We start from the raw sequence: 22,881 nt of genomic DNA on the forward strand, positions 1-22,881 counted from the left end.
GCTGACGTCTGACTCTATCGTACATCAGACTTTCCCCAGTGGTGCTGGAGAACGAGCTTCAATGAAAGCTGCCTGCTCGCAGTCTGAAAGGGACTGCAGGCGATGGAACTGCAACTTCCTCCGCTCCTCTTTGCTTCCCCTGGAGCACTGAGCCAGAAATACCCACGGGAGGGATGGAGAGGTTATCTGATCATCTAGCCCTGCAGGAGCAACCCCCTAGTCCCTTGTGAATCACTTTTCTCTGTCCACTGCTGCTGGAGGGGATCTATTGCGCTCTTCCAAAGAGGCTGAGACTGGGAGAAATTCTGCAAGGAGGTGGATGATGCTTGTGCTGGCTGAGTAAAGTTGTGGCTTCCTAGCCTGAGACGATGGTTTTGTCTGTCCCAGTGATTGCTCTGGGAGCTACCTTGGGGACTGCTACTGGCCTCCTTGCCTTATGCGGTCTCACCTGTCTGTGCAAATGTAAGCAACCTGGGAAGGGAGCCTCAGACAAGGAGCAAGATCAGGACCCAGAAAATGCCAAGCCCAGCGTACTACAGACAGTCCAGCAGGTAAAGCACCATATTGATTTTGCCCTACTCTTCTCCCATTGATGCAGCGGCTTCAGAACAGCGCGCTCTGAGCTGGGGTGCCCAGTTTGTGATATACTGTGATTGATAGCAAGCTTCTGTGTTTGCAGGGTTTCAGGGGGCAGCTCTACTTCTGTGCAGGGAGGAAGACAGAAGGCAGCGGGGGGGGGGGGAGGGAGGGGTCTCAGGTGGCGTGTGAGATTACCAAAGCAACAGCCCGCTTTTGTTTTATGAAAGAGAGAGAGAAAGCAGGGGTGGCAAACCTACAGGGATCCCACAATGTCTGGGTGGCTAGACCAGGCTGATTTGCATAAAGAGCCTGGACGCCAAGCGAAAAAAGAACCGAAATAACAGTAATCATGCTTGAATGTTTCCTAATGCCCACTGATCTTTCCATTTCCATGCATGTATGCACATACGCTTCTGCTGCACACAAAAAGCCTTCTGTGTAACTAACTAGTGTATATACATATTCATACTGAAATATGTTTGTGAAATTTTAAAATAAGGCATCCCTATCCAGCTGGCAGTCGAAATCTAATTATGACATATGTCATGACAGCTATGGAGAGTCCTGTTACACTGTAGTGAACTTAACTTATAATGCATGTTTAGCTTATTGAGTTATCTCAGTGTTTGCCTAAATGAGTGGAAGCAAAGTGATTACAGTATATCATTTGTAACCAGAAATGAGGGTGGCCCATCTGACATAATTTTGGTAACTGGCCTTGAAGGAAAGGGTTCAGATTCCATCCCAGTTATGGACTTGTTGAATGGGTAGGTATGGGTAAATCATTCTCTTTTGGCCTCAGTTGCTGATCTGGAAAATGGGTATCCATGGCTATTATATTATTGCTATTATATTAACAGGCTATTATATTATTGCTGGATAAGTTGACAACAGTCTTAATGACAATAGCAATATATATTTGGCTAATGTGGCTGAAACCTGAGTTGAGAACTCTTTGTTTCTTATAAATGATGGAACTTGCCCTCAAAGTGGCTATTAATTCCTGTTCTGAGATGTAAATGTTTTGTTTGTTTGTTCTTTGCTTAAAATGATATATTGCCTTTGTTGGCAAAATTGTCAGCACTTTTCAGTCTTTCTGCTGACTTTCCCCCACATCAGATTGATAAAGATTGTGGTGATGCAAACTGGCCACAAACCAGTGCAGTTAGAGCGACAGAAATACATTGGTATAAGCTTAGCTGTAGTGAAATATACATCCATACTAGGCTCATCCCTTACGTTTCAGGAGAGAGGCAGAGCACTCATAGCCTTTGTTCAAGCACACCTATGATTCTCTCCTTGTTATAAGCCCAGGACTACCCAGTGATATCCATAGTGGAGAGGGATTGTCAATAGGGCTTTGTTATGGCTGCACCACACTGTGTCATCTGATCTTACTAATTGCAGTCCTGTATACCATGTCCCTGCTCTTTCCTCTTGCTTATACAAGCCTTCTGTGATTGGATTGCAGGGTGTGGGTGGAGGAGTTAAGAAAAGTACATGGAAAAGTCAGATTTTTTTTTTTAAGGGGAGGAATATAACTCAGTGATGGAGCACATGTTAGAAGTCCCTGGTTCAGTCCTTAGTACCCTCAGTTTTTAAAAAAAGTTTGCAGTGGTTTAGCTGGAAAAGACTTACGCCAGAACTCTTGGAGCAGGGGTACCATCTAGGAGAAGCCAAATTTTCAAGGAGGGGTCCAGGCCCCCACAAAATCCTGCAGCAGCTGTGTGCACGCCTCCCGACATGCGCAAGTGATGTCAGCATGCCCTGCGGTCAGGGGCAGAGGAAGGGGTTGTGTTGGTACTCAGACATTTTAGCTCCTGAACACCACAAACCCAGAAGTGAGTGTTCCGGTTTGCGAACGTTTTTCAGAAGCCGAATGTCTGATGCGGCTTCCACAGCTTCCGCTTGAGTGCAGGAAGCTCCTGCAGCCAATTGGAAAATGTGCCTTGGTTTTTGAACCGTTTTGGGAGTCGAAAGGACTCCCAGAATGGATTAAGTTCAGCAACCAAGGTACGACTGTATAACCCTACTACAGTGGTACCTCAGTTTACGAACTTAATCCGTTCCGGAAATCCGTTCTTAAACCGAAACCATTCTTAAACTGAGGCATGCTTTCTCTAATGAGGCCTCCCGCCGCCGGTGCCCTTCCATCGTTCAGCTTCTGTTCTTAGATTGAGGTAAAGTTCGCAAACTGGGACACTACTTCCGGTTTTCCAGAGTTCATAAAATGAATAGTTCGTAAACAGGGCTGTTTTTAAACCGAGGTACCACTGTATCACTCATCCTCATGGCAAATTTTGATGCAGTTTTCATTTTTAAAAGTCCATAAGCAAATACCACTTTTAAATGGAACCAGACAAATACCAAAGCCAGCACTTATTTTCGGGTTGCCATACATCCAGATTGCCTAGACATATATGGAACACTGCATTCGGCAGCAGTGTTTGGGTAGAAATTGTCAAAAGTGTCTGGGAGTGCCAATTTTCCATAAAAATAGCTCAAAATGGTCAAAAAACAACTTTGGGCAAAACTAAAAATGAAACAAACCTTTCTGTCCAGATTTTCACTGTTTGAAATATGGCAACCCTAATCATAAGGACTCCTAATCCTTCTGTTGTGCTTGAAGTTAATGATCTTTTGCATTTCAGAGATGAGCAAATCTTATTGTTGCATCTCATAAACTAGAGCCCACTTCATGAGATGCATGAAGTGGGAGCCACAGTTGCAATGCACATAGGTGTAAAGAAAAAGAAGATAAAGTCTGCAGTTAAATGGCAATGGAATCCAAGAAGTACAGCCAGTGACAATAAAACTGGGTTTTAAATTAGGGAAGCCAGATATTATTAAATTACAGTATCCAAAGCCCTTGCCAGCATGAGCAAAAATGATAGATGTCCAAAGGATTTAAGCTCTAGTTGTGTTGTCACAAACCTTTCTTTTCCTCTCTGCACCCATGCATTGAAAATACCTGATTACTGAGGATCATGTATCTGATTAACTATGGTCTAGTCTGCAAAAGCTTATGCCATAACAAAATTAAATAGTCTTTGTTGTTTTTGCTGCAGCAGACTAACATCTCTCTGGAAATCTTTTAAGTGTTTACTCAGAAGCCTGTGCACCAACTTCATTGAAGCTTATTCCCAGCCAGATCAAATCAGAGGTCGTTACTTCACACAGTCTGGCACACATACATCTAGTCCTAAATGATACACTCACAAATCCCATATTGACTCTCACTTTTCCTCCTTTGTCTTGTGAAGTGGCTCTCTGTAATGGTAGGGCTACAGTGGCTGTTTCACCCGTTCAAGTTAATCATAATCATCATCATCAAAAAACATAATAAAAGCATCAATCCTTAAAAACTTCCCTAAACAGGGCTGCTTTCAGATGTCTTGTTTATTTCCTTGACATCTGAAGGGAGGGTGTTCCACAGGGAGGGTGCCACTACCAAGAAGGCCTTCTGCCTGGTTCCCTGTAATTTCACTTCTCACAGTGAGGGAACCATCAGAAGACCCTCAGAAGAGGACCTCAGTGTCCGGGCTGAACAATGAGGGTGGAGATGCTCCTTCAGGTATACTGGGCTGAGGCTGTTTAGGGCTTTAAAGGTCAGCACCAACACTTTGAATTGTGCTCAGAAACGTACTGGGAGCCAGTGAAGATCCTTTAGGACCGGTGTTATATGGTCCCAGCGGCCACTCCCAGTCACTAGTCTAGCTGCTGCAGTCAATGCTGAATGCTGCCACCGACAAGCGAGGAACATGAATGTGTGAACTGGCACTGTAATTACATGATAAAGAGGCAGTCTGTCTTTGAAGGTGGAAGATATCCTTAGATAACTTGCCTGCATAATTCTGATTTTTTTTTCCTCCTTCTGTTTTCAAAAATAACCAGGCTTCTCTTGCCAGGAACAAGCCTTCCTTTTCCAAGCGTCTGCTTCAGAACAAGTGCATATGTGTTTCAAACCTAAGCCATGGATGGATTTGTTTGTGTTGGAAGTGTATTCTATCTGTATCCATTTTTATCAGTTCCTTAGCACATATACACTATTATAGTTTTCCATCAGTGGGAAGAGAACAATGTTTGGAACACAGATGCTGAATCTTGTCAATATCGGGGATTGTCACGGTCATGGAGGGGAAGCTAGAGTATGTTTTTCACATATAATTGTATTGTAGCCTTTCTACACTGCAAGAAATGTCATGCATTGCAAAAGAAATCCAAATAATAAATTCAGCTTCTCCAGTTTTAAGAAATCTACCTAACAAAAATATATTTTGCATATGGTTTGGTGTTTTGAGATGGGCTGGCTTACAATGGAAATCTACTATTCTGAGTCAGTTGGTGTTTGTTCAACCCTAGCAACCAATCCAGTCTCAGTCTCTCTCTCTCTCTCTCTCTCTCTCTCTCTCTCTCTCTCTCTCTCTCTCTCGTCCAGAAAAGAAAGCAGAAAGGTTGTGCTTTCAGGGCTTCTCATATTTCAAACCTGTACATATCATCTTATTTAAGATGTGGTGGTTGCATTTCCATTTGCAAAGGGGATGGAAGACTCTTTTAAATCATCAGCTGTCACAATTTGAGAAGCAGAACTTGTAGTATTCACAATAAACAAAAGCAGATGCAGCTGGAGAAGAGGCGGATTGGTCCCCACAGCACTTGTGTATGGCTCCCCTGGGGGCTGTCGGTTGTTATGCAATGATGGATTGCCTGGTGGAGTGTCTGGCTTTTGGCACAAAATGATGGCAGCAACAATAGCTCATGTCTCGTGCTCTCCACTGCAAGGCGAGCCCACAGCTACATGCCTGATATAAAATATACTACAACACAATCACACACCCTGACTTGTGCTGTAGCCAAAAGCATCTGTCTGAACATTGGAAATGTTATTTGTGTGGACACAACCATGCATATACAAGGGATAAAGCTTGTACATCTATCAGCACCCTACTTCCCGTAGCTTAAAACAAGGAGGAAGGCACTTAAAAAAGAAAAAAATCCAAAACCACATTTCCTTAAATGTTAGATGTTTTTAACTATAGCAACCAGACATTGGTCCGCTTTGAAGCTAATCAAAAGGAGGAAGGGATTGCAGGAACGGAGCAATCTGCCTTAGACTAGGTGGCACACTTCACAAGTTACGGTTCATGGGATTGAGTAATGGGATAATAGAAAAAACAAAGGTGTACAACAGGGATGGAGAACCTGCGGCCTGCCCGATGCTGCTGGACTAAAACTCCCATCATTCCTGTCCATTGGCTCTGCTGATGGGAGATAAAATCCCACATCCGGAGAGCCACAGATCCCTCACCTCTTCTGTACAGCATACAGAAAATGTCCTTATGCAATCCAGTGTCCAATTAGGTGTCCAGGGGAAATGGAATCATTGTCCTATTATTACTAACTCTGAGGTGCTCTCAAGCTGTGAGCCATGCAAGAGAGGCTGCATGGCAACAGTGGTGTAGTGTGGGAGGGGGCCATGGCACAAAATTATGAGAGGGCACCACCAGATGCCCCTATGCAGGCCCAGGCTTCCGCGGGGATCCCTGTTCTGGTGGCAGAGGAGCACAGGCCCACAGTGTGCAGGCACGGACAGAGTGAGGCGGGCAAGGGGCAACCCCAGTGCAGCCTGGCCCAGCTCTCCTCCCTATGGGCATCAGGAAGATTCTGCCAAGGGTTGTGACAGCTGTCAGGGCTCCCCTCTGCGTGGGCAGACAGGCAGCACAATGTGGCCCTGGGTTATTGAGGGGGGAGAGAGACACTACAGCAGCAGCATGGTGGCTTGTTCGCCCTGGGCACTGGCAACCCACGCTACACCACTGCATGGCAACAAATGGTAATACTATGCTGTTATTCTGGCATGACGCAGTCCAGTGCCATAGGGAGCTAGAGTACCCTCATTCGGCATTCAGCTTGGCAATCAAATACCCCAGCTCCAGGGATTATTTTCTCCAGGACACAGGGCATAAAAAAGTATTCATCTTCATTTTTCCCAATATACACATTTGTTTAGGCAAGTTGAACAAGCATAATGCATTTTTATATGTTATATTCGCTAAGGTGTGCATTTTTGTATGCACTTAACATAAACATTTCTGGTTGGAAAACAATTGTGAAATCTGTAAAAGTGTGAATTTCAAAGGATAGCTGTGTTTCTGTTTCTGTTTTGTTTCAGGGAGTGTGAATTAGGTAGATTCACATAAAAATGTTAACAAAAGGACCATAACAATCCATAACAGAAAAAGGGCCATTCAATCCATAACAGAGAGAAGGATGAAGAGTGGGAGGAAAGCATCTAAAAAGAATAAGAAAACCAGGAAAAAATAGGATTACGGAAGCAATAGTCATGGGTGAATTTATTTAAAAACAACCCTTTGATTTATGAACCATTGTGAATTCTGTCAGTACAGTGTCAGCCTTCATAAGCCTGCCCTCTGTTGAAGAAACACCATGTTAGAAATTCTGAATTAATGCAATCAGTATAATTGATGAGGTTCTTTCATTTCAGTTCAATGTTGAGAAGACAGCAGAAGCTGTACAGCCCAGGACAATCCTCAAGTTTCCACATATCTATGATCCGAAGCCAGTAGTGACTACGTCAGAAATTGTTAACTGTGCAGATTATACCTTAAAGAGGATGAAAGAGCCAAGCAAGGGGAAGCCTACAGCTCTGGATGAGAAAAGAATGAACATACGTGTCAATGAAGAGTTATTCATTCTCCCTCAAAATGGTGAGCACCTTGCCAAACTACATGTGGTTGCTTCCAGTTCAGATTAGTGACCACACTGTTTCCTCTTTCTGATTTCAGTTCCCAGTACAAATGACTAATTGGCAAATTAGTGAAGTCTTTAAGATTAAGTGGGAGGGTTGGGGGTTTTTTTTAGTGCAAGTTCAATATAAGTTTAGAGCTCCAGTGCAAAAAGTGTACAAATCAATCCTATAATTTAGATTATTGTAACTTGGAGCAAATTATCTGTATTCACCTCTAGCAATGTTCAGCAGCCCTATTGATTTTTCCCTGTCCACAACCATCCTTTTAAGAGCACATCTTTTTCTTGTGACAGCTCCAATCATTCTGTTTTCCTGGGGATTTTCCAGCAGGCATGTACATGGTTTATAGAGAAATTTATTTTTAAACTCAGAAATCATTCGGCACTTGGTTCCCCCAGCTTCTTCAGGGCATAATGCCACTGCTTCAGCTACTACTGACCCAGTGATGAAATAATAACGAGAAGTGTTTTAGGGAAAGGATAGGATAGGATGAATTGTACATATCTGCCTTGGGAGAACTCTAGGACCAGAGCTTTAAATGTGTAACAGTTGTTGACAGCTCAGTACGTTGTAAGAACTGTAGTGAATCTCTGAATATTCGTCGCCCAATTAATGTTAAAAACAAGAAATCAGATTCCAAATAGTTCTCCACTGAGCCCAATGATTTGCATATGTAAAATAAATACATGTATTTAATGTGATTTCCTTTAACAATTTATTCCACTACAAGGATTCAGGTTTTTAATTAATATAAATTTTTTAATGTGTGTGTGCAAGGACTGTGATAGCAGAGAGGGAAAGAGGAGAAACAAACACTCTCCAGAGCATCATGGTCTGATGCTCAACAGGAACAGTTGCTTTGAGAATAGACTATGGAAGAGGGGAGGATGTTGAAGTCCTGCATCCTGGATCCCAGGAGAGCCTGGTTAAAAGCATTTCAGACAATTTAGAGCATAAGCATTGCTTTGATGGATCAAACCATCAAGCTACGGAGCTGTAGTCCATACAATCCAATATTCCATTTTATGCTAAAACAGGGGGATTAAATCCATCACATCTTGAAGAGCGGATGAGCCATGGCTCTTTCACTGAGCACCTCTTTTGCATGGAGAAGGTCCCAGGTCCTGTCTACAGCATCTCTAATTACAGATGGAAACATCTGCCATCTGAAACTTTGGAGAGCTACTGAGCTCAATGGGCCAAAGAGTCAATATTGGGCAGCTTCTTATCTTCCTACATTCCTGAGCAGCTTCTCCTTGGGTTTCAAAGCTTTCAACCAACGTTCATACGGACTTCACCAGTTTTGTCTGTTCCTTTGAGGCTGTACATAGTTTGATCTCACATGAGGCATCTGATGAAGTGGGCTCTAGTCACAAAAGTCCAAAAGAGTCTTCCCCAAACCTCCTGCCACCCAGATGTTTTTAACCGCAGCTCCTATCATCCCCACCCAGGCAGTGCAAACAATGTGCAAACCCTAAGTTTAGTAGTACAGTGAGCAAGAGAGGCTTTTGTCCATTTCTTGAAAGAGCAGCTTGTAAAATGGCATGCAGGTCAGGTGTCCAAAGGGGGAAAGAAGGTTAAAACCTTGAATCAAGTTATTGCAAGTCCTTTGAGGGGGGGTTTTCCATCTAAAATCTGTGGCCAAGGTTCGAAAGTGAGTGGTATAAAATATATCTAGAATGAAGGAGTACCAAGATCTAGACATTTTAACTAATGTCTATTGAAAATGATAAATCTAACCTTGTAAAAATATATTAAAAATCTGTTGAAATGTCACTTTCTATAAAAGGGCCATCGATTCATGCCAAGTCAGCTTACCTTTGACGGTCAGGCAACATTGCAGACTGGCCCCGGCCCCCATCTCAATCTGGCAGCATGCTGGGGTGGGAGGCCTGGCCAGTGTGTGTGGCCTGTTGCTTTTTGCACTGACCAATCACAGGCAGGCTAGGATACAGGCCCTCCCTAAGGGTGGGGCCAACTGCACCTGTGGATCCGCTCCTGAAGGATAAATCAAGGCCAACTGGGCCTCACGCAGTTTGTCCCTGGGTCTCCCACTCTTCCTCCCTCTTATAGTAGGCTTCTTGTATGTGCTTGGCTTTGCTATTCTTGAAATAGCATATTTTTACCTGAATCACATATTTTAAATTACCATCCAGCCTAAAAATCTTGAATAGAGCCAAGATAAAGAACTTGCTATCAATAAAAGATAGTTCCAATGGTATGGCTAGAAACACAAAACAATGGTGGAATGCCAAGGTAATTTGATATGATGTAATCAAAGAGGAAAAGCAAATGTAGCCAAATTTGACTGCAACAAGAGGCATCCTCTTATTAAAAGACCCATGTGTGTTTCAGGTGGAGTGAAAGATGTATGTGTCACTGAGTGTCTCAACCCCGAGAAAGCTGGTGGCTGCAACCAAGTCCCAGAACTTCGCTATTCTCTTGGCTACAACCAACAGAAAGATGCACTGTGTGTTGCTTTTCTTGAAGGTAAGGAGCCTATGTCTGCATTTTATCAGTTGTGGCAACTTTTCATTTGAAAGCAAAATCATACAGCAAGCTCTCCTCACAGATATGTGTAGTAAGCAGATGCATAACGAATTTAGGATCCCACATTTTGTTACCATCTCATTTCATATATAAAACCCCCATGAGGCACGTAACTAAACATCTTGTTTTACAGATGGCAAACAGAAGCCAAGACATTTTGAGCCTTGTGCAAAGAAACTGCAGTTTGGTGGACCAGTAATAAGTGTGTGTGCCCCTGCGCTCTCTCCTTGCCTCTCCCTTCTTCCCCTTACACATGCTGCTTGAGCAAAAGGTTTCTTAAGTTTTCTCTCTGGTATTTGAACTGAGATTAAGGGCTCCCTACAAACCAGGATCTTAAAGCCCTTCAGCCACAATTTCCTGGTTCAGGTGTCCTGGGAAACTGGAGGGAGTGCACAGGCAGACACATAGGTCATTTGCAGCCCACTAAACCATGGTTCATTCTAGCAGGATTATAACATCTGAATGGGCCAGTGAGCTGAAAGCAAACCTGGGATTTAAATTCAGATTTCAAATTGAACAGTTCGCTGGACCACGCTCTCTTACTCCTTTTATCACTGCCATTGAAGTTTCCAAACCATCATAAGATCTCAGAGATGCAAATACCACCAATTACTGGCAATAAGGGTGGGCGGGGGGAGAGACCCTTTATCCTTGCACAAGGATGGGTTTGAATAGTTTTTATTAAATCAAAATGCTGAAAGAGAAAAACGGCAATTTTTCTCCTGAAAGTACTTTGGTATTCATTTTAAGTACAGTTTATCTTTCTTTCCCTGGTTCTGCAGCTACATATGGAAGTGCAGCAGGAGACCAGAACAATGGCTGTGATTGCTATATCCTAGGCACTTTGGTGACCAAGTCCAGCACCTCAGAAGCTCAAACTGTGTTGAAGAAGAAGAAGCCCCAGATTGTCTGGGAGGAAGCTCTACTGTTTCCAGTAAAGGAGGAGGAGCTACCTGAGGCAATGCTGACTCTCACCTTGAGAAACTGTGATAAATTCTCTAGGCACAGCATCGTGGGGGAAATTAAACCAAGTCTGGCAAATGTAGGGGAGCCATATGGAACAGTACAGTGTGAGAAGATGAAAACATTTGACAAGGTATCCTATGAATTATTTAAGCTATTATTCAAACAAATTGTATTCTCTGGGAGGGAGTGAATATGCTGTGTGCCGATGATGCTGAACCCAAATGTGGACACTGTTCAAGGACTTTAGAGTCCTGAATGCATTTTACTACATAGTAATAATTGCAAGGTTGTTCTTGAATCCTTTGGCCACAAGATTCAGTCTGGAGTTGATGTCATGCTTTGGAAAAGTAACTGCCTCATTCTGAAGTGATTCAGGACCTGCCCAATTAGACTTTGGGTCTGGGTTTTTGTTAGGAAAAACAAGATTTAATTTACCCCAACCACTATAAAAGCTTCCCTTTTGACAGAAGTGGGTAAAATTTGTAGGCACTATAGTTTCTCCAAAGAGGATAAATGCTGCAAATGATAGGCAAATACATCTAGGGTTTTTTTGTGTGTGTGTTGCTGGACACTTTTAATTTTGATTTGTTTGTTCCTTAAATGGAAACATTTACTATGTCTTTATTTTTTTGACATAACTTTGGATAAATTTGCAGACATGGGAGGCCCTTCTGAGTATATGGATCCTGCAAAAGTTCAGAAGGTTATCTGCAATGGTTTTCCTGCAAGGACAGCATGTAGAGTTTTAGGGTGGGTGAAGAAGGAACCACTTTATCATCCCTAGAGTTTTGTGGGCAATTGGTCTGCAAATACAGTGGAACCTCGGGTTACGTACCCTCCTCTTTACAAATGCTTCAGGTAACAAGCTCCGCTAACCCGAAAGTAGATGCCCTTAGTTGCGAACTTTACCCCAGGATGCGAGTGGAAGTCGCTCACCGGTGGCGCGGCAGCAGCGGGAGGCCCCATTAGCGAAAGTACGCCTCATGTTAAGAATGGTTTCGATTTAAGTTCGTAACTGGAGGTACCACTGTAGCAGAGAGAGGTTTCCTGAGTAAGATGCCTGTCAAATTTCAGACAAAGAGCTCCAGAGTGTGTTTTTGTTTTGTTTTTGCTAAATACTAAAAGGGATTTATTCTGTGGTTCATTTGTAGGCACAGATTCAGTGCCTGTAGGTTATACTGCCTACAGAGCAGCAAACTTTGTTTTGGAGAGTAGGCTGGCTTGGGCATGAGAAACTTCCATATTGTGGGTCAATTTTCACCCAATCCAAAGCCAATTTTCACCCACTCCACTTGCCTAAGCTGCTTCTGCTTGGGGGGCAGGGAGGACGGAGTAAGCTTGAGAGAGGAAACTGCTCCACCTCTACAATTGCCCCCAACTTTGCCTCAAGGTCACAATGTGGTTTGCTGTGAGCATCACATGCCAGACACAATAATGGATTCTTAACAACAGGGCATGATTGTATGGTGATGATGTTGATGATGATAAATGACAAAATGTGAGTTCTTGTGCATGTGAGAGCACCGTAACCCAGTAACAAGCAGTGTGTGAAATGGAAATAAACAGAAACACATGCACTAAGGAGAATTTGGTAATAACAACAATAATGTGACAGGCTGGTTTGGCTTACACACATTTACTAAGAAATTAATTATAAAGGATAGACAATGGCCGAATAGAATCACATGAGACAGTGAATGAACTTAAGCAACTCTCAGGAACTGGTATTCATTGATATACTGCCTCTGATACTGGAGGTAATATATAGCCACCATGACTTGTAGGCATTGATAGCCTTATATTTCATGAGTCTAATATGCTGTAGAGCTGCCCAGGTTGGTGGCCATCACCACATCCTGTGGGAGCAAATTCCATAGTTTGTCTATGTGCTGTGTGAAAAAAATACTTCCTTTTGTCTGTCTTGGTTCTGCCACCATTCCATTTCATTGGGTTCTAGAGGTCTGAGGAGGAGGAGGAAATATGCTTTCTCCATGCCATGCATAACTTTAATAGTAGTAGTAGTAATAGTAGCAGCAGTGGTAGTAGTAATATAATTTATATGCCGCCCAACAAATGTCTTCTAAAAGTCAGATAGTTGTTTATTTCCTTGACATTTGATGGGAGGGAGTTCCACAGGGCAGGCACAACTACCGAGAAGGCCTTCAGCCTGGTTCCCAGTAACCTCAGTTCTCTCAGTGAGGGAACCGCCAGAAGGCCCTCAGTGCTGGACCTCAGTGTCTGGGAATGGAGACGCTCCTTCAGGTATACAGGGCCAAGGCCATTTAGGCCTTTAAAGGTCAGCACCAACATTTTGAATTATGCTGGGAGCTAATGTAGATATGTTAGGACCGGTGTTATATGGTCCTGGGATATAAAGGCCATAATAAAACTTAGAATAAAATACATCCATAAATAGTTCCCCTCCTCCTTTTATACCCCTGTGAACTAGGTCAGATTGAGAGATAGTGTCTGGTCCAACCTGCCAACCTCCCTACTTGGCTAGCCGCTCTTCCTCATGGACTCCCTGGGTACCAGGGAGCTCTTTCCAGCCTGGAAACCTGTGGTTGTCAAGATGAGGTGCTGCCCCTTGCCTAGGCCAATTACTCCTCCTCCGAGGCAAGAGCTAGCAGGTGGTTAATTGCACCCCTGAAACAGATGGTCTCTGTCAACTTAGCAGATGGCCTCCAGGATCGGATAATAATACCAAGAAAGCCAAGAAACTGCCCGTGCGTAGTTAGCGCAGGCGATCGTATCCAATTATATCTCAAGGCTGACAGCAATATTGTTTCTCCTGCACTCGGCCTTCCTCACAGCCACCCACACAACTGCGACAAGGCAGAGATTCTGCTTCAAACCTGTAAGGAGCAGGTTAACTGTCTTCGAGTTGTGTGCCCCAGTTTCCGATGCGGAAGATATGCAGAGAAAGCCAGGTTTGCGTCATCGGGGACTTCAGAGCGGCAGCCATTACACAGCGAGCTTTAAACATAAGTCCTGAATCATTAATTGAGAGCTAGGCTAGGAGCAAGCAAGATGATCAGAGAGAGGCAGACACTATTTTTGTCAGCGCGCTTCCGGGAACGAGCTCGTTAGGATTTGTTTTAAAGCTTCGCATGCCCTCGCAACAGCATGGCTGAAAAATAATAATGCTGGCTCTGTCCTCTTTGCTATTCTCCAATGAAAGCCCAGAGGTGAGTTCCTAACTAGCTCAGAAAGGCCACACTGATTCCTGCTAGGACTGGCTCAGTATCAGGACAACACTCGCCAGATCATAAAAACCACAGGGATGACTAAGTTGTAAGGCTCCTCTTGCATTCCTTCCTGCTGGCTTACATAAAATAAAATGATTGTATTGTGCCATCAGCTCATCAATCGCTCATCGTAAGGATGGCTCACTGGGTTTATATAAGGTTCCTGGCTCATTAGTTTCACTGAAACAACACTGAGGCAACTCCACCATGAGACAAGCAGCTGCCATGGCAGACAGATTCGGAGTGTCTTCAAGACAGCTGAGTGGGAAGCAGCTCCAAACTGTAGCACAACATCCATCAGAGAGAAATTCTTCCCCACTTGAATGAATGAGAACTGCAAGAGAGAACCTTCCTTCAGTAAGATGCATGCAGGAGGGCTGCATCTTGGTCCACCTGGTCCACCTTTATTAGTGGGAAGAAAAGGTGCTGGATTTTTCACCTTGCACCCCCCAAAGATTTTTATTCGGTTCTTAAAACCTGATGGGCTAAGTTCACCCTATTTCAGTATTTATGTAAGCTAGCAGAGGGATGGAATTCAATGAGAGCCTGAGCAGTATGACCTACTTAGTTGCTATCATTTTGAAGTCCCAGTATCTAACCCTTTGCTTGTTTCAAGTTAACCGGAAATATTATCCAGAAAATTAACTTTCAGTTTGTTTATTTTGATCAAAATATTTTATACCGTTCAATAGAGATGCTAATGGCCAGTCATGCAATTTGATGAGCAGATCCAGCTGATATTCACAGTAACCTTCAAAGGACATTGTATGGTGGGGGGGAAGATGGCTGCTCCTATAGGTGCATGGGGCACCCATCTTTTTCTCCATATAATTCTCCAAGAAGAATTCTCCAAGAAGTATTATGCCTGTTATGGTATGGAGTTGCTTCCTGGAATCATTGTAAAATTGTTTGTTTGTTTAACTGTTTGACCACAGAGGTGTTCTAAGCATGTTAAAAGAAGAAAGAGGAAGCCTTGGGATTGCCTTCTATATACTTTGGTTTGTTTTTTTAAAAATAGGTGAATTTTGTATGATTTTTCCAATAACCTTCGTCAACAAATAGGATAAATGAATCCAGTTCTCTTAAAAAATAAAAAATAAAAATAAACCAGCACTGAATATAAAATAAGTTCATCCATCCCTATGATCAATCATTTAAGAGAAGCCTCTTCTATCTCCTGTTACAAAAGTAGTCTAGAAAGCGATGCTCTAAACAGAGGCTCAGATGAGAGGATTGAGATGAATGTGTCAATGGCATTCAGATCTCCAGCATCAATGCTGATACTTCCATTTTGAGTTTCCCTGGAGAGGCTAGGCTTTCTAAACTAAGTGTGAGGCATGAGTTATTCCAGGCAGATAAAGTTGGCAGCTAGCTTTTCATAGAAAATGTATCTACTCCCAGAAGACAGAACATGACTGTCCCCATCTGTACCATCTAGCCAAGTGAATGAAAAATTGGTACCTCGGATTAAGAACTTAATTCATTCCAGAGGTCTGCTCTTAAGCTGAAACTGTTCTTAACCTGAGATACCACTTTAGCTAATGGGGCCTCCCACTGCTGCTGCGTGGCTGCCGCGGGATTTCTTTTCTCATCCTGAAGCAAAGTTCTTAACCCGAGGTACTATTTCTGGGTTAGCGGAGTCTGTAACCTGAAGCATATGTAACCTGAAGCGTATGTAACCCGAGGTACCACTGTAGTATTAACAAAATAATACAGAACTTATATCCAGAAAATAAGTCAACATCTATAATGAAAGAGGGAGAGATAACAGAGATAACAACAAACTCAAATCCAGCTTGGTTTCAGATTAAACCTCCAAATCACCACAACCATTTATAGAGATTTTATCAAAAGTCCTTTTTCCTGAGGTTTTTTTTTGGGGGGGGGCAACCAGTGCATAGGGGGCAGCACTGTGTTATGAAGCTATTCTTGTCACTCAAAAGACACCAAACAATTGGTGAGGGATTCCCATTTTTAAAAATAATAACTCAAGGACAAAACTAGATATTATGAAAGGCACAAAACATCAGCTTTGTGTCTTTCACAATATCTAGTTCTGTCCTTAAGATTTTTTTTAATGGAAATCCCTCTTATTCTTAAAAGGCGAGATTGCGGGGAGGGGTTCTGTTCCCTTGTCCTCTGAGTAACAGGTCATTTCAAATAATCTTCCCTCTGTTGAACATTATCTATCAGAGATTATTCTTTTTTCAGTTAGGAACACAACTGCCGTAGAACCAGTTCTGATGAGGACAGTAGATGAATTTATTAAACATACAAAATAATTTCTGCAAAGAAATTAAACAAGCGGGATGTGCAATAAAATGTTGCCGTATGTTCTCCTGCTCATGATTCTAGCCAGCCACCTTTCCCAGGATACTCCATTCCACCCCCCCCCCACATTTCCCCAGTTTTCTATTTAGCCCCAATATATACTTTGCATGTTATGACCCCTGAATATGCCCAGCCTTCATTGCACTGTTTTGAGTTCCCTCCCCCATAGTTTTTTTAAATAAATAAATAAATAAAGGGTTTCCCATTTTTTGTACTCCTGCAAACTTTGCATTTCACCCAAAGTCTCTAATACCTTCTTCTTGTACATGAATGGTGTCATGTTGACTTCATAAATATTGACACATTGAAAATGAGTTGCTTTTAGTATATAGGATTATTGAAGAAAATGCCGTCCCCTTATTCCTTTGTCTTTTCTAGTCATTGTTGCATCTTTTAAAAGCACACATGTTCATTCTTCCTGCTTCTATGCCCCTTCTTTTTCTAGCAGCTGATTCCCTATTGGAGTAACATATGGCTTTCACTTAAAAGGGTTGGGAGAGAGATAAATTGCCACTGCAATTGCTCTGTGTTTGGGGATATATGTAGAGAGTCGGACAAATGAGATTGAGAGAAAGGGAGGTCAGAAGTCTACAAGGTCAATAACTAAGGGACAAAGGAGAGTTTTAAAAAACACACCCAGTAACACTATGTGATCCTTAAGAAGGTCTGCCTTTGCTCAGAGAAGCTAGCGAAATTGCTCTCTCACCAATTGCCAAGGAGGAAGTGATGAGCACAGCTGACAGTTCATTTAAAAAGATGCTGCAGCTAAGCTTATAGTTCATAAAGGCTATAATCCTAAGGGAGGTGAGAAAGGACATAAAGGTGGTTTAACCACCTTCTGCGGGCCTTGCAGGGGCAGAACAGGCAGAGTGACGACAGCGGAAGAATCTTGCATTCCTTCATGTGGCCTGTTTGTTTTAAATTAATTTTTTTAAAAAACATATTCCCTCCTATTGGAAACAATGAGAGGGCTCACAGAAAGATTTAGACATACTTAAAAAGCATCTTTAAATTTTCCCCAAATTTGGGGGTATGACAGGGAGCCAGGAGGGCTTAGAATCCTTCATGTCCCAACCAGGTCTCAGCATGCCTCTGGCACACGCTCTGTTGGGCCCTTTGGACATCAAAACTCCAACATCCAGGGCTTCAGAGGAGCTAGTAGCAAAGGCAGCTTTTCCTCTCTAATGTTGGAGCTCTATTCCAGCATCAGGGGATAGATCCTATTCATCTTGTGGGGACTGACACATTCTCCCGGGGACTATAGGATTGCAGCCTAGGTATGCATTTCAGTGTAGTGTCAAGCCAACTCACCAGATAATATCCAGTGTCTCTTCTACTAACATATGCAAATAATTCAATTTAGATTGAATTTCCTAATAAAAGGTGCACCTAAGAACGGAGGTTCCTGCAAGAATTTTGTTATTTAAACCGACTCCATTACTAATTTGCTAAATTCATTTATTTTTAATTTATTAAAGTTACCTTGATTTCCTTATTCACTAAGAAAAATTACATTGGTTTCTGTCTCTCTCTTTCCTTTCTGCTGTATCCTTTTGTATCCATCCTTTGTATAATAACAAATGAAATTTGAACCAAGTTGGCCCCATTCAATTCAGATGTTTCCCCTCCCCCCCATTCATAGTGAAATGTGTCACATCCCTAGAAGCTACTAACTGCCCGATCCTATGAATCAATCTTAAGCTTCTGCAACACAAACACACCCCTATGTTTGGTTTACTTGCCAAGAAGCCTCTTCCTCCCCTCTCTTGTTGTCAGTGCTCATCAACACATTAAAGCTCCTGTGCAAATGCTGCCTTTAATTGCTGTCATCACAGCAAGGATATGAGTTATGCTTTAGTGCTGTGTGCTAGAACTGTCACTGTAGCAGCTCACATAACACAATCAACAGCTAGCAGGAGAGCAGAGGGCAATGTTTCACAGAACATAAATAAGATGTGAAATATCTGCTCCACTCTGGTGTAGAAAGGGAGACCTACATATGTAAGCAGCCTTCACCAATAGCCAATGTTGCAGGTTCGATCCCCATATAGGACAGCTGCATATTCCTGCATTGTAGGAGGTTGGACTAGATGATCCTCAGGATCCCTTCCAACTCTACAATTCTGTGGTTCTGTGTTTCCATGTACATCTTGATGCGCATCTGTCTTGGGGCTCGTTCACACTTCTGCTTGTCCTGTGCCTAGAAAGCATGAATCTGAGAGGTTTTCCACTTGTGCTTTCTAGGCATGGGTCTGACTGGTTTTTTTGTTTGTTTGTCCCTGGGAAAACCCCCACTATTTACTGCTGAATTGGAGCAAATGACAATCCATGGAAAAACTGATATTCCAAAAAACATTTGTTCCAATTCAGTGGTAAGCGGCAGGTTTTCCCAGGGGAAAGTGGCAGGAGAAGCAGAAGTGTGGATGAGACCTTGCTCTACAATGTAATGGTCATTCAAGCCCTAAAGAAGTAGCAAAATGAAACTACTGATGTGAGCAGGGATGTCCATCCAGGGCCACTGAATAGTTGGCCACCAAATTCGGCAAGCTGATATCAAACTGCATTGCTTTAAAACTCTTAAGCAGGATTTAAATATTTAATTTTTTTACATTAAAAAAAAAAAATAATGTTGCTCAAAATCCCATTTCAAAATTCAGTCTGCTTGTTCTCATCTCCCAGATCTAAAATTATTAATTCTGAACTTTGCTAAAGTGTGGATTTCTGCATTATTTTGTTTTGGCTTTGCAACCATCCCCCATGGACCGCAGCATGCCAATATAAGACAAACAAACAATGTAGTGTGATGTAGTGTGAGACAGGTGAATGTAGTGTGAGACAGGTGAATTAAGCTTCTGCCTCAAAACAGGAGCGTGAGGAACTCATAGTGGCCTACTGAACTACATATTCTTCTGAGTTTTCTTTGCTGCCTCCACCCTTCATTGTGCAGTTGCTCAGTCCTTTGCATGGCCTAATGTAGAAGGTGCAGAGTACATTCTTTCCCCATTTATCTCACTGAACTGCAGGAGCCAGATGCAGGCTATGGAGAAGTTCTCCTTTCCATCAGCTATCTGCCTGCAGCAAACCGTCTGCTTGTGGTGCTCATAAAAGCCAAGAATCTCCACTCCAAACAGCTGAAAGAGCTTCTCGGGAAGGGTGAGTGTGAAAAAGGAACATGTTTGATGGGATGCCTTTCTATTAAGCCAGGTAGAGAAAATATATTTAATTAGCTGACATAATGAAGTGTGCAGGCTTTGAGTGAGTCACAATTTCCCTTTCTGCATTTTTTTTAAAATTTAAGCTTTTTTGATACTACAAGATAAAAACAAAGGGGGGAGGAGAGGAAGGAAGGAAGGAAGGAAGGAAGGAAGGAAGGAAGGAAGGAAGGAAGACACCACCAAGTATTCCCTATATAGGAAAGTTTTTAATGTTAGATGTTTTATTGTGTTTTTATATTTTGCTGGAAGTCACCCAGAGTAGCTGGGGCAACCCAGTCAGATGGGTGGTATGTTGTTGTTGTTGTTGTTGTTGTTGTTGTTGTTGTAGTTATCATCTCATTGGATGGGTCTTAGGCAAGCTAGTGCCTCTGAGTCTCAGCTCCCCACTGCCAGCTGTAATTTGAAGATAACAATACTGACCTACCTCACAGTGTGGCTGTAACATTTGCTGAGATACGGAGTACTTAGAACACTCTAAAGTCCTGACTAAATGCTCTTTATTGTTCATTCTAATGCCTTTCATTAAGCTTTCCAGGCAGTAATGCCTAATGTCTGCTTGCTTGTCCATTCAGCTTTGGGCAACATGGCCTTTTATTAGCATAAGTGAATCAATCGTGCCCAGTAGTGCAACCTTGTAGCACTGAAAGAAGGGATAACAAAGTTGACAAGCAGAAATCTTACGCATGTTATGACACGTGGCAGGCAGTGTTACAATAAGCTTCATGAATGAATTTGCATATAGCAGAGATGAGGGAACCTTTGGTCCTCCAGGTATTGCTGGACTCTAACTTCCATCATCACTGGCTAAGGCTGATAGGGGCTGGGCTCCAAGAGTACCTGGAGGGCCACAGGGCCTGCTGTATGGATTGTATATTATGTTATGGTAGATGTCAGAAACTTAGAGCCAAACTAGTTGTGATGGGACTGTCATTCACATTTCCACCCTGTTTCTATATACAGTGGCACCTCTGGATGTGAACAGGATCCATTCCGGAGCCCCGTTCGCATCCTGAAGTGAACACAACCTGTGTCCGCGTGTCTGCACGTGTGCTGGTCGCGATTCGCCACTTCCACACATGTGCAAGCGGCAAAACCCGGAAGTAACACGCTCCGTAACTTCCGGGTCACCGCGGAGCGCAACCTGAAAATGCTCAACCCAAAGCTACTTCAACCCGAGGTATGACTGTAGTGTTCTCTCTCTCTCTCTCTCTCTCTCTCACACACACACACACACACACCTTAACACAAAAATAAACACACAAAAGTCACTCACTGAAACTCCTCCTACCCGTTAACTTTCCACAGTTGGTTGTTTCCGTAGGGTTTCTCTGCTCCCGGCTCTCCTGCTAGGAATCAAGGGAATGGGATAGAGATGGACATCAACAGTGCATTTCCTTGGTCTCCTTTTCCTGCATTTCCTTGTTAAAGCAAGACCCCCATTCCCTGCCTTATACAAGGATTGGGTTGACACATGAAAAGAACCGGCATCCATCTAGTTTGGCCCTCAATGACTGCTGCAATTTACCAATACAGTAAGATTTTAGAAGGACAGGAGGAAATGGTATCAAATGACCACTTTTTATCATTTTTATCTATATCCCTGTCCCTGCAGATATATCTGTTAAGGTGACCCTGAAGCACCAGTCCCTGAAACTGAAAAAGAAGCAGACGAAGCGTGCAAAGCACAAGATCAACCCTGTCTGGAATGAAATGATCATGTTTGAGGTGCCCCATGACCTGCTGTGTGCCTCCAGTGTGGAGCTGGAGATGCTAAGCCAGGATGGAGATGATGGGCAGAACCGCTTACTGGGGAAGTGCAGCCTTGGCCTGCATGCCACCGGCACAGAAAGGAACCACTGGGAAGAGATGCTGAGGAACCCCAGAAGGCAGATTGCTATGTGGCACCAGCTACACATGTAGCTATGGAGGTAGACAGGCCAACCAGCCCAAGTCCAGTAGACCTGGTCTCAGGGCTGGGTGGGGCGGGGCGGGGAATTAGATCTATTTCAACATCCAGAAAACCATGAAATGGACACATTCACAAGCACAAGTCTTGTTTTATTGGTGTTGTCTTTCGTTGTTTCTGCTGTAAGAACATTCTGGAAATGGGCTGAGAAAAGTAGCCAGTGGTTCATTTCTCTTTGCAGGACCATCTTCTTGCTTTCTACATATGGGTCTTCTGCACCAGTGCAACCGAGTAGCAAGTAATATTTACTTGCGGAAAGTGATCTGATTCAAGACATTTAGAGCGCTAATGGATGGCCTATTTATGGAGCATCCATCATTCATTGATCTGTTTACAGGAGGAGTATTTATTTACTGATTTATTTCATAAAATTTATATACCACTTGACTGTAAAAGAAAAAACAAGAAAGTGGTTTACAAAAAGTGTAGTTGACATTGGCTACTTAATGAGCATTCCTTCTGATTTGATTGCAGGAGGTTAGATAACATTGCATCAAAGCAAGGGTTATGCAACACTTCCGATTGCATTTTCCTGTCACTTTTGTTATTGCAAAAACATCTTATCTTTTGGGGAAGCGGGTTTGTTGTGCGAGAGTTCCCAATCAACTATAATTACTCAACATGAATTTGCTGCTGTGAGATTGGATCCAAATTGAAAATAGAATGTTCTGGAAGTGCCCTTAAAACATAAGAAGAGCCTGCTAGATCAGTCCAATGGTCCATCTAGCCCAGCATTCTGTTGTCACAGTGGCCAACAGTGACTGACTTTTGTTTTGCCCTGACCTATGGAAAGCCCACTAGCAGGACCAGAGCACAACAGCACTCTCCCCTCCTGTGGTTTCCAGCAACAGGTGTTCAGAAGCATTTTGCTTCCGACCATGGGGGCAGAGAGTAGCAACTGGTAGCCTTTACCTCCGTGAATTTGTCTAATCCTCTTTTACAGCCATCCAATTTGGTGACCATAACAGCCTCTTGTGGGAGCAAATTCCACAGTTTAACTATGTGCTGTGGGAAGAAGGACTTTTGCCTGTCCTGAATCTTCCAAAATTTAGCTTCGTTCAATGCCCACAAGTTCCAGTGTTTTGAGGGAGAAAAACTTTTATCTCAATGGAATGAATAATTGTATACATATCAATCATGTCCCCTCTCGCTCGCCTTTATTGTAAACTTAAAATACACTAGTTACAGATAGGTAGCCGTGTTGGTCTGCCATGGTCAAAACAAAATAAAAAAATTCCTTCCAGTAGCACCTTAAAG

General features: G+C 42.9%; 1 protein-coding gene across 1 annotated transcript; it reads left to right on the plus strand.

Moving 5' to 3' along the window:
• On the plus strand, positions 1-22,799 carry SYT13 (synaptotagmin 13). The gene is made up of 6 exons (XM_081835611.1): positions 1-551; positions 7,085-7,307; positions 9,704-9,838; positions 10,681-10,994; positions 19,467-19,596; positions 21,271-22,799. The coding sequence occupies exons 1-6, from the start codon at positions 369-371 to the stop codon at positions 21,576-21,578; spliced, it is 1,293 nt and encodes a 430-aa protein (XP_081691737.1). The 5' UTR covers positions 1-368; the 3' UTR covers positions 21,579-22,799.
• The last annotated feature ends 82 nt before the right edge of the window (positions 22,800-22,881 follow it).

The sequence above is a fragment of the Podarcis erhardii genome, assembly GCF_964252035.2.
Source record: "Podarcis erhardii genome assembly, chromosome: 1".
Lineage (NCBI taxonomy): Eukaryota > Metazoa > Chordata > Lepidosauria > Squamata > Lacertidae > Podarcis > Podarcis erhardii.

Excerpts from the sequence above, each read along its gene's own strand:
- SYT13 (XM_081835611.1), top strand. The coding sequence starts at position 369 with ATGGTTTTGTCTGTCCCAGTGATTGCTCTGGGAGCTACCTTGGGGACT. Across the intron at positions 10,995-19,466 it reads AGATGAAAACATTTGACAAG|GAGCCAGATGCAGGCTATGG; the intron begins GTATCCTATGAA and ends ACTGAACTGCAG. Across the intron at positions 19,597-21,270 it reads GAAAGAGCTTCTCGGGAAGG|ATATATCTGTTAAGGTGACC; the intron begins GTGAGTGTGAAA and ends CTGTCCCTGCAG.